The sequence below is a fragment of the Gigantopelta aegis genome, chromosome 13 (assembly GCF_016097555.1).
Source record: "Gigantopelta aegis isolate Gae_Host chromosome 13, Gae_host_genome, whole genome shotgun sequence".
Taxonomy (NCBI): domain Eukaryota; kingdom Metazoa; phylum Mollusca; class Gastropoda; order Neomphalida; family Peltospiridae; genus Gigantopelta; species Gigantopelta aegis.
In genome coordinates, this window is record NC_054711.1 from 8,981,116 (window position 1) to 8,994,024 (window position 12,909).

At 38.7% G+C, this 12,909-nt stretch overlaps 1 protein-coding gene across 3 annotated transcripts in view; it reads left to right on the forward strand.

Annotated features, from left to right (window-relative positions):
• Positions 1 to 9,633, forward strand: part of LOC121387629 (bestrophin-4-like) — a 50,087-nt gene extending 40,454 nt beyond the window's left edge. For all 3 annotated transcript variants that reach the window (XM_041518799.1, XM_041518800.1, XM_041518798.1), the window contains 5 exons: positions 2,229 to 2,383; positions 3,626 to 3,739; positions 4,956 to 5,324; positions 7,285 to 7,563; positions 8,592 to 9,633. In XM_041518799.1, the coding sequence (XP_041374733.1) occupies positions 2,229 to 2,383; positions 3,626 to 3,739; positions 4,956 to 5,324; positions 7,285 to 7,563; positions 8,592 to 8,682 (1,008 nt within the window). In that variant the 3' untranslated portion in view covers positions 8,683 to 9,633. The remainder of the gene's footprint in view (positions 1 to 2,228; positions 2,384 to 3,625; positions 3,740 to 4,955; positions 5,325 to 7,284; positions 7,564 to 8,591) is intronic.
• The last annotated feature ends 3,276 nt before the right edge of the window (positions 9,634 to 12,909 follow it).

A 12,909-nucleotide genomic window follows, 5' to 3' on the forward strand; every position in this document is an offset into this window, starting at 1 on the left:
CTTGTTATCTCAACCACACATCTGTAATAGGCTAATATTGATGATTGTGACATTAACTGGCTGATAGACCGACACACAGCTGTAAGTTCCTTGTTATCTCAAACACACGTCTGTAATAATGATGATGATTATGACATTAACTGGCTGATAGACTGGCACACAGCTCTAAGTTCCTTGTTCTTTCAACCACATTGTAATAATGATGATGATTTAATATGACATTAACTGGCTGATAGACCGACACACAGCTGTAAGTTACTTGTTCTCTCAACCACACTTCTGTAATAGGCTAATGATGATGATTATGACATTAACTGGCTGATAGACCGACACACAGCTGTAAGTTCCTTGTCATCTCAACCACACATCTGTAATAATGATGATGATTATGACATTAACTGGCTGATAGACCGACACACAGCTGTAAGTTACTTGTTCTCTCAACCACACGTCTGTAATAGGCTAATGATGATGATTATGACATTAACTGGCTGATAGACTGACACACAGCTGTAAGTTACTTGTTCTGTCAATCACACTTTTGTAATAATGATGATGATTATGACATTAACCGGCTGATAGATCGACACAGCTGTAAATTACTTGTTCTCTCAACCACACTGTAATAATGATGATGATTATGACATTAACTGGCTGATAGACCGACACACAGCTGTAAGTTACTTGTTCTCTCAACCACACTGTAATAATGATGATGATTATGACATTAACTGGCTGATAGACCGACACACAGCTGTAAATTACTTGTTCTCTCAACCACACTTCTGTAATAGGCTAATGATGATGATTATGACATTAACTGGCTGATAGACCGACACACAGCTGTAAGTTACTTGTTCTCTCAACCACACTTCTGTAATAGGCTAATGATGATGATTATGACATTAACTGGATGATAGACCGACACACAGCTGTAAGTTCCTTGTTCTCTCAACCACACTTCTCTAATAGGCTAATGATGATCATTATGACATTAACTGGCTGATAGACTGACACACAGCTGTAAGTTACTTGTTCTCTCAACCACACTTCTCTAATAGGCTAATGATGATGATTATGACATTAACTAGCTGATAGACCGACACACTGCTGTAAGTTACTTGTTCTCTCAACCACACTTCTGTAATAGGCTAATGATGATGATTATGACATTAACTGGCTGATAGATCGACACACAGCTGTAAGTTACTTGTTCTCTCAACCACACAGTAATAATGATGATGATTATGACATTAACTGGCTGATAGACCGACACACAGCTGTAAATTACTTGTTCTCTCAACCACACTTCTGTAATAGGCTAATGATGATGATTATGACATTAACTGGCTGATAGACCGACACACAGCTGTAAGTTACTTGTTCTCTCAACCACACTTCTGCAATAGGCTAATGATGATGATTATGACATTAACTGGCTGATAGACCGACACACAGCTGTAAGTTACTTGTTCTCTCAACCACACTTCTCTAATAGGCTAATGATGATGATTATGACATTAACTGGCTGATAGACCAACACACAGCTGTAAGTTACTTGTTCTCTCAACCACACTTCTCTAATAGGCTAATGATGATGATTATGACATTAACTGGCTGATAGATCGACACACAGCTGTAAGTTACTTGTTCTCTCAACCACACGTCTGTAATAGGCTAATGAAGATGTTGATAATCATGATAGTGATGATGATGAAGATGGTGATAATGATGATGATAATATGATGATAATTGTAATGATGATAATGTCATAGGAAAAGTTGCCCTCTACTGAAATAGAAAAGATCCTGTGCTAGGTAGATGTAACATGTGATATGTTAGCAAGGTATGTCTTTCTCTCCGTCTGTCTCGGTCTGTTATATAGTAGTACATTATTCTCGACTAAATTTTGGTGTTTATTTAATTTGTTTTGTTTCATTTGTTTTTTTTGTGGGTTTTTTTAAATTATATTTTGTGGGGGTGCAGTGTGTATTTATTTATTTATTTATATATATCTCTCATACTCTCTGTCTCACCTCCCCCCCCCCCCCCATCTCTCTCTCTCTCTTGTCTGTCTGTCTGTCTCTCTCTCTCTCCCTCTCTCTCTCTATGTCTTTGTCTTTGTTTCACTTTCTTTCTTAAGCACCTGTAGTTTAAAATATGCCACAATATCATTACACAAACATTCCTTCCCTTTCACCTATTGTCAAAAATATTTGTTTCTCCAGGTTGCTTTTGCCCTTGTTGACCAGTGCTACAACAACCACCCACCTCTGATCAAGGACCAGTTCTGGAACGATGTCATCGTCTGCGATTTACCGTACACCGAGGCCTCGATAAACTCGAAGAAACCCATCTTCATGGGCTCTACATTCAATATAGAGTAGGTGTAGATTTCCCAGTAGAGTTCTACATTCAATATAGAATAGGTTTAGATTTCCCAGTAGAGTTCTACATTCAACATAGAGTAGGTTTAGATTTCCTAGTAGAGTTCCACATTCAATATAGAGTAGGTTTAGATTTCCTAGTAGAGTTCTACATTCAACATAGAGTAGGTTGATAGTCTCTTGATGGTTGTTGTCATGAGTGATATATTGAGTAACTGTATCAATGTGTCTATAGATATCCAATCTAGGTTCAGGCACATAATATATCAAAGGTTATGGTATGTGCTGTCCTATATGAGAAAGTGAACATTTATTATGACACTGTGTCCCTAAAGGAACACGCAATGTGATGACAGTGGAGTTCTTTTCTCAGATAATAGGGCTGTACCTAGCCTAAAATAATTGCGCGGACAATTCTGCCTTCCCACGACTGGTATATTAAAGGCTGTGGTATGTGCTATCCTGTCTGTGGGATGGTGCACATAGAAGATTCCTTGCTACTAATGGACTATATGTCAAAATGACCAAATGTTTGACATCCAGTAGCCTAGATGATTACTGAATCAATGTGCTCTAGTAGTATCATTAAACAAAACAAACTTTAACTTTTTCCAAACATCCATCTGAAAAAGATAAAAAGAAGTTCCAGGTTGTAATGGAGTATAGATGGTATACGAGTCTATGGAAGGAAGGAAATGTTTTATTTAATGACGCACTCAACACATTTTATTTATGGTTATATGGCGTCGGACATATGATTAAGGACCACACCAGATACTGAGAGAGGAAACCCACTGTCACCACTTCATGGGCTACTCTTTTTTTGATTAGCAGCAAGGGATCTTTTATATGTACCATCCCACAGACAGGATAGTACATACCACAGTCTTTGATATTCCAGTCCACTGATAGGTCGATCCTAAAATGACCGCGCATCAGGCGAGTGTTTTACTACTGGGCTATGTCCCGTCTGTTCTCATAGGCATCTTTATTAATGCGGTTAGCTTACGATATCGCCAGTTACATCAGTTGTAGAGCACTGGCTATGTCCCGTCTGTTCTCATAGGCATCTTTATTAATGCGGTTAGCTTACGATATCGCCAGTTACATCAGTTGTAGAGCACTGGCTGGAACGAGAAATAGCCCAATGGGTCCACTGATGGGGATCGATCCCAGACGAGTCTATGGTTGCTGTATTATTCATTAAACATGTCCTGTAGTATTGGTTTCTCTTTCAGACTTTCCGAACTGGAAGACCAGAGACTGTTTGTTCCGGACATGCGCAGTCGAAGAAAGAGCTCCATCGGTAGCATCTTCTCCGGATCCGTCCTCAGTCTCTTTCAAGGAAGACAGTAAGAATAAAATCCACTAACCGTCCGTCCGTCCATCCATCCATCCATCCATCCTCCCATCCATCCATCCTCCCATCCACACACCCACCCACCCATCCATCCATCCATCCATCTAACCATTCATCCACCATCCCACCCTACCAACAACCCACCCATTCATCCATGCACCCACCCATTCATCCATGCACCCACCCAGCCACCCATCAAATCCAAAAACCCATCCATCCATCCATCCACCCACCCACCCATCCATCCACCCACCCACCCACCAATCCATCCATCCATGCATGCACCCTCCCACCACCAATCCATCCATCCATCCACCAATCCATCCATCCATGCATGCACCCTCCCACCACCAATCCATCCATCCATCCACCAATCCATCCATCCATCCATCCATCCATCCATGCACCCTCCCACCACCCATCCTCCTTCACTCCATGCATCCATCTATCCATCTACCCACCCAGAACTACTGACCCATTTCTATCCATTAATCCATCCATCCATCTTTCCATCCACCCACCCATCCTTCCAGAACAACAACCTATCCATCTACCCATCCAAATATCCATTTATCTGAATTGCGACTGAGATGTGGTACAATTTCTAGCATATAAATATTCTACATTTGGAATTGGATGCAAAATATGTAATATTTGATTGGGTGGGTTTATATCGCTTCCCAAAATAACATCATTTGTTGGTCACAGAAATCATTATAACACACATGTACCATACTGGTTATATTTCCCAGTATATCTTTAACTATGTGATTACTAAATAGAGGATACTCCCGAGTGTCTTGTGATATCATAATTTATCAGCACGAGTTGATAAAAGTATGAAATCCGAGGCTTTATGAAGATTTTTATACTTTTATCAAGGAGTGCTGATAAATTATGATATCACAAGACACGAGGGGGTATTCTATTTATCATCCATTATCATTCTTTCCATTTGCGACAATTGTAAACAATATCAGTAATGTGGGTTGAATGTCACTATATTTGGCAGTGGTAGACTAGCAGAACAACAGTGGCATGACATCACTAATGATAGGTTTAGTGCTGAAACATACACAGTGATGAAAATTATAGTGCCAGCGATATATCTTCTACAAAAGCCTTTAATGGATGATAAATATATATTTTTTAATACATAAACCCAGTGTGGTACTCACTAACAGGTACCATGTTATATTTAATTCCAGGAAGAGTTTAGGGTCACGTGACACTCTACAATCTTACGTCGGTCATGGACCTCTCGACAAACGATCCTACTCGTTAGCTAATGGGAAGGGGATGTACCTGCAGGTACCAAACGTTCTGTCGCCATCGGAACGACGCCGACGGGCATCCATAGACGTTGCCGAGATAAACATGGGAAACAGCATTCTGCGCGACGATGCTATTTTGCTTCATGAGGGCAGAGCACGTGCACACACGGATCACTCTGACAGGGAGGCGGAGCTTAATAAACACCTCAATAAAAAGCTTAACGTGCAAGTTAATAACATGAACTACGGGTCGAAGAATGGTTCTCAGAAAATATCAGATCATCAGTCGCCAAGTTCGTCAAGGTGAGTGTTTTAGTGTGTAGTCGTTAAGCCATCAGACCCAGAGCGAGTTTGTTGACTCAAATGGAAGGTGTAACCTGGATATAATCATGAATATAAGTATTTATGAAATGAAATTAATCCAACAGGGCAAGATGCGTTGAGTGTGTGCGCTGTACTCACGAACTTTAAGTACACCAGAAATCCATTAATTTTGTTTTATTTTATCCCATGTTAAATTTATCCTTAGGTATATAACAAATTTCAAGACATACTGAAATGTGTTTAGCTAATATGGGACAGGGTTTTTTTTAAAGAAAAACAAATTTAACTTCTTCTTTTTTAAATTACTATATTCACCCTTACAGGTTCAGATAAACTGTGGCATGAGTTTGACCCGTACCCCCCTTTCAATGGTTAGGGTAGCTTTAGATATAGGGTTAAGGTTAGTCTTTAGAGCCTTTGATATAGAAGGGTATGGGTCGAACTCTTTCCTAAACTGTTATGTGTGTACTCTTTTCATAATTTATAAATATTTAAAAAAGTATATATAAAAATATATATTTCCACTGAAACCACCTTAAAATTTTAAATTGCATAAAAAATATTTAAAATACTCGATGTTTCGTTAGTGTAAAAACCAACATTCTCAGGAGAATAAACCAACAAAGTGCTGGGCATATGACCAGTAAGGTATAAAATAGAGAATGTCGGCTTGGAAGTCAAAAACAAAATACAAACAGGAACTGACCAATAGCATAACAATAAAATTAAAGAACAAAGGAGTATAAAAAGTCTTAGTTGTTAAAGCCAGTAGGGTTGCACTCATTGAGGCCATTGGGGTGAACAGTATTCAGTTTATGTATCCAAATGGATTCTGCAAGGTCTAACTTAGCTTGGTCTCTGTTAACTTGCTGTAAAAGAACACAACTGTAATCATGGTGTTGTAAATTGAAGTAAGGGGCCACATGGGGAGCTTTATCTTTTTCATTATATTTGATGTTATGCCTGTGACCAGAAAGTCGTTTACTAAATGTTTGAATAGTCTGTCCAACATATTGTATTTGGCAAAGTTTGCAAGTAAGGCAGTATATGACATACGATGAAGCACAGTTGAGGGTGTTTTTTATTTTAAAAGTTTTATTAGTTTTACTGGTGATCGAGTCTGTGGTGAGCATAGCAGCACAAGTTTTACACTTAGAACGCCCACAAGGACTGCAACCCCAAGCCTGGGGTATATTTTTTATCCGACGCAGTTGGTTACATTTTAAAATGTTAGCTAAGGTGGCATTTTTACGTTCAGCAATGGTGATGGTGTGGCCACTAAAGTTTTAGCCATTCTTTCACTAGTATGAAGACTGTTTATGTCTTTGAAAAATTGACGGAGGTTTGGTTGCCTGGGATCATAGGCAGTTACCCAAGGTACAATATTTATGGTCGACTGGGATTTGTCTGTGTACTTTAATAATTCAGCTCTATGGCGGTTCTGTGCTTTTTTGAACATAGCCACAACTGTTTTCTTTTTATATCCACAATTTAACAAGTATACAGTGAACTCTAGAAGGTGTTGTCTTTCACATTCAGGTTTCCTGCATATACCGCGAATTCTGTTAGCACCACTGTAAGCAATAGAGTTAAACACATGTCGTGGGTGACAGCTGGTGGGGGGGGGGGGGGGAGGTATTTGTGAGAAGCAGTTTCATTACAATGTAAGTCAGTGTGCAGGACTTTGCTATCAGCAATCACTTTCACATCTAGAAATGTCACTGATTTTTTACTCAAATCAAGTGTAAACTTAATTTTGGGGTGTTGTTCATTAAATGTATTAACAAACTCTAGAATATCTGGTTCTGAGGCAGTGGACCAAGCCCAGATGTCGTCAATGAACCTGTATTTAATGTCAGGTCTGTTGGGAGTGTTTTCCCAGTACTTAATTTATAAATGTAATTTATGGTTTTCATATTAATACAATTATTATTTTCAGATTTGTTGTTGACTTTGTGCCAGATGACGAGTCGAATTCCATTCAAGCCAACAACTCGAGGAGGAGTGGCCAGGTTATTACTGACAAGCAGTTCGGAAAGTCAGTGTCGCGGGCGCCGGTGCTCTCTGCTATTGAGGAGGGAAATACAGTGACAAGTCTACGACAGATTCTCATGGAGCCAGACGCAATCAGTGATTCAGCGTCATTCTCGGACGCATTCGATGACGACCAGGGTCTCGGTCTTTTATCAGCAACAGGAGATTCGTCAAGCATTCATTCGTAAGTAAATAGTTAAAGAAGATGGAATATTTGTTTAATGACACCCCAGCACATTGTTTAGACGGGAGATTCATCGAGCGTTCATTCATATGTAAGTAGTTAAGAGAAGAAGGAATATTTGTTTAATGACTCCCCAGCACGTAGTTTAGCAGATATGTGAGAACAGAGGTAGAGTGCATTCAGTGTTAAAAACTGTCAATTTTGAAATTTCTGTTGACAAATTTATTTAATGATGCACCTAACACATTCTAACTATGGTTATATGTATTTGGCATCAGATATATGGTTAATAAGGACCACATACTGACAGTGCTATTGATATATCCCAGCTCTGTTTTAGTAAGTGGGCAGAGACAGAGGGGAGAGGGGGGTAGGTACTGTCTGCTTAAATGAAAGATTATGAATTGGCCTAGTCATATCAACTAAGAAGCAAATTAACGTGTGTGTGTATATATATAATTGTTGTCAACTCCTGATGCTTGTGGTGGTCTGTTTACAAACTAAAGTGGAGTATTATTATCAGGTATGTAGGCTAGGGGGCTTGAATGCCCCCCACCTCCCTCTGAGGCTAAAACCATTTATTTCTGTGCAATTTTAGGCTATTCATATTGTTGTACAGGGAAAATGTCGAAAAAAGGGTCAGCTGTAGTCCGTCCCATCATTCTATTAAAATGTTTTTGATAAATAATTTCTGTTTGCTTTGATGTAAGAAGAAAAGTAAAATTGTTTTGGAAATAACAAAGAAATACAATTGGTGTGTGCAATTTACAAATCAATCGGCTCGGAAATAAATAACTTGTAGTAAATTACATAGTATGAAAAAAAAATGTAATCCCCATGGGACGGACTATAGATTCATATATACCTGCCCCCCTATAACCCCCCCCCCCCCCCCCCCCCCCCGGTCCAGACCACACAATGTCTGTATTTTAGCCGAAGTGAGGTGGGAGGAAGGTGTGTGACCAGTACATATCTTTACTTTACCTTTACTAAATTAATCAACTTTTTTCCCCATGTTTTATTTTCAGCCTTGGCTCCGACAAAGGTTACAGTGAATACCAGCCTCTGAAGAGAGTGCATCTCGTCAAACTTCCCAGCGTACACGTAGAAAACTGCTAGCATTATTCTATTACAACTAACATGTCACATATCTAGCAACTTACAGCGACACGTAGCACATAGTGCTGAGGGATTCACAATACAAAGTTGTGAATGTCAAACAGATGTCAAAGGCCAGTAGAAAGAAAAGAAAAGAAAGTTAAAAAGTTTGTTTTGTTTAACGACACCACTAGAGCACATTGATTAATTAATCATCAGCTATTGGATGTCAAACATTTGGTAATTCTGACAAGAGAGGAAACCAACTACATTTTCCATTAGTAGCAAGGGATCTTTTATATGCACTATTCCACAGACAGGACAGAACATACCACAATCTAGAATATACCTGTCATGAAGCATTGGTTAGAATGGGAAAACCCCCCAATGAGTCTGCCAATGGGCTTTGATCCTACGACATAAGCAACTCAGATAAGCAATAGTCGGACTGTGACAGGGCCCGTGCTTATACTTCAATAAAGTCCAGACTTTAATGTAATGCTATTTGAATGGCATTACCATGACGTTAAAGTCTGAACTTTATTAAAGTCTAGGCTTTAAGGTTTATAAACACGGGGCCAGATACCACTCTTCCCAAAATAAAACAGATTGCTAAATTCACACACCTTTCAAACCAGTTTTAAAAAAGTTATGTGAAAACCCTACCTACTATGACAAGGTATCACTTTAAATTGTCATTCTTTTCTGAAACTAAGGGAGACAACTGCTGGTTGTTGAACTTATTCTCCTTCTATGAACAGAATACCTTATTTCACTGCCATAAACAATTTGATATCATTTTAATATAGTTTATATATATATATATAATTAAATATTTTAAAGAAAATTCAATTATATACTTTTTTGATAAAATAAAATGTTTCATGGAAGAGCATTAAAGTGAAACATTCTTCAAATTTTAGTGCCATGTATTACAACATTGACAGGAATATATTATTAAAATGTTTATCTATATTATCAATGTTTTTTTGTTTTTATATATATATATATATATATATATATATATACACAGTATACATATACATATACAGTGTAACCTCTCAAAACCAGACCCTCTGTAAACCGGAATTCCCTCAAAACCGGACATTTTTCATGGTCCCTTTTTAAATATCTGTACAGAAGAGAACCTCTGTAAACCAGATACCTCTTAAAACCAGACTTTCTACTTGGTATTGAGGGTGTCCGGTTTAGAGGAGTTTCACTGTATATTGTATATAACACAGAAATTATTTCTGTATTGTGTCCACCCACTGAGCTGTTAAAACTCATTCTGAATGAGAGCTGGTACTAGGGTGCGAACTCAGTACCTACCAGCCATAAATCCGGAGATATAGCCACTATACCACAAAACCGTATGCCCTTCAACCTACATGAAATATCCTAATGTGTGGTTTAATGTTCGCTTCAGTTGCAGTTTGTTTTGTTAAACAACACCGCTAGAGCTCATTGATTAATTAATCATCGGCTATTGGATGTCAAATATCTGACACAGTCATCAGAGGAAACCCGCTACATTGTCTTTATGCAGCAAGGGATCTTTTATATGCACTTTCACACAGACAGGATAGCACACACCACGATCTTTGATATACAAGTCGTGCACTGGCTGGGATGAGAAATAGCCCAATGGGCCAACTGACAAGGATCTTAGATCAACCAAGCATTAGGCGAGTGCTTCCCCACTGGGCCAATTCCCAACCCCTGTTTGGTTCAGAGTAAATATTTGTTTTATAGCATACTGGTATCTATTGAAACAAAAAAAGAAACAAAAACACACAAACACAGTGAATACAATACCATTGTTCCCAAACACTGAATACAATACCATTGTTCCCAAACACACCACATTCTTAGCACTGGTTCTCAATCTATACTGAGAGTAGCTCGTTAAGTGGACCTAGATGGCATTGAGTTGTCTCCCTAGGTTGCCCATAGGAACCCTTAAAAGGGCCTGATCTGTTCAGATCGTTGTCCCCTACTGGGCACAACAAATGTTTATAGGCCCATCACCTAAATTCAAGGGCCATAACTCTATGAAAAATGGGTAAATCGCCATGAAAGTTAAACTTGATCTGTAACAGTACATGATAGTCTAAAACTAAATTCTGCTCGGTATCTTCTGGCATTGCAAAAAAAAAACCCCAAAAAAACCCCCAAGTGTTCAGGGGCCATAATTGTGAATAAAATGGGTACATTGCCATGGAAGTCGAACTTCATCTGTAACAGAACATGATAAAACTTTAAACAAACTTTCAGCTCAATATTTCGAGACATTATTAAAAACAAAAGTCTTGAAAACACATTTCCATGTCTCCTAAGTTCAAGGGCCATAACTCTGTCAAAAATGGGTAAATCGCAAGGTCCAACTTAATAATCTGTAACAGTACATGATAAAGCAATACACAATACTATCTCAAGCCATTGTGAAAAACTGAAAACTATATGTGAGACAGATGGACGGACATATGGACAGACAGAAGCCAGGATGGAGATGATGGAAATGTTTTATGTAACAACACATTCAACACATTTTATTTAGGGTGGAGATGAAACCTGTAGTCTACTCTGGTTGGACCGGTAGGGAACTAATAATATAATGTGGGATTGAATATCTCAAATATGGGGCTAAATAACAGTAACATGGTTAGCTTCCTGACACTATGGATAAGGATTTGTGTGGAAGTTAAGGATACACACCACCATTAATTACTCCATGCAGTTCAATACAATTTCTACGCCAGAATATATTGTGTAAAAATTACAACACTGTCGAGAGGGTCATGTGATTACTCATTTTAGGGAGTGCTCTCAACTGACAAGAAATGTGTAACAAAAAATCAACATTTCCTAAACCAAACTACATTAAGCTGCTACAGCAAGTAATGACACACTGGTGTAGAAAGCAGTGGGGGGGGGGGGGGGGGGGGGGGGGGGGGGGGGGGGGGGGTGGAGGGGGCATGTGCCCACCCTCCACGTTTCAGACATTTTGCTTTATATCTGCTTTATAATAGTGTATAAGTGTGTAAATATAAAAGTGTGCCCCCCCCCCCCATTTTTGGCACCTTCCAAAGCCACTGACATGACAAATAGTGGTGTGGTACCTTAATATTGTCTGTTCCTAATTATGTGTTCCCTAAGCTTCTCTTTCCATCAGTACTGGTATAGAACCAAAAGTCTTCAATTTATGTCAAGAGACTCATGAAATATTCCTAAGTATGAGCACATTTAGAATCCGTTCTAGTTGGTAAACACAACAAACAATGAATGATAAAACAAGACATTTATAGACCATGAACAAACTGGAAGATCTTATTCTAAGTACAACATTAATACTGGTGTTAAATACTCGTGTGCATACTAGTAGTTTCATTAGGGCAGACGTCTCATAAACAGTTCATTTGCTGGTCAGAGTTTAATCTCAACTAGGTTCTAAACAGTTAAAAGTTTGTTTCTTTTTTAACGTTTATTGATCATCGACTTTTGGATGTTAAACATTTGATATTTCTGACATCGTCTTCAGAAGAAAACTGCTAATTTTTTTCCATTGGTAGCAAAATAATTTATATGCACTTTTCCAGAGGCAGGACAGCACATACCACATCCTTTGATACACCAGTCACACTTAATTTAGGCTAGGTATAGCCCTATTTTACAAGCAAAGATCTCTAGTGACATTGCATTGGAAGGAAGGAAGGAAATGTTTTATTTAACAATGGACTCAACACATTTTATTTACATTTATATGGTGTAAGACATATGGCTTAGGACTACACAGATATATAGAGAGGAAACCCGCTGTTGCCACTTCATGGGCTACTCTTTTTGATTAGCAGCAAGGGATCTTTTATACGCACCATACCACAGACAGGATAGTACATACCACGGCCTTTGTTACACCAGTTGTGGAACACTGGCTGGAAGGACAAATAGCCCAATGGGTCCACTGACAGGGATCGATCCTAGACCGTCCGCGCATCAAGCGAACGCTTTACCACTGGGCTATGTCCCGCACCTTTTTGTCAAGAGACTCATGAAATATTCCTAAGTATGAGCACATTTAGAATCCGTTCTAGTTGGTAAACACAACAAACAATGAATGATAAAACAAGACATTTATAGACCATGAACAAACTGGAAGATCTTATTCTAAGTACAACATTAATACTGGTGTTAAATACTCGTTGTGTGCATACTAGTAGTTTCATTAGGGCAGACGTCTCATAAACA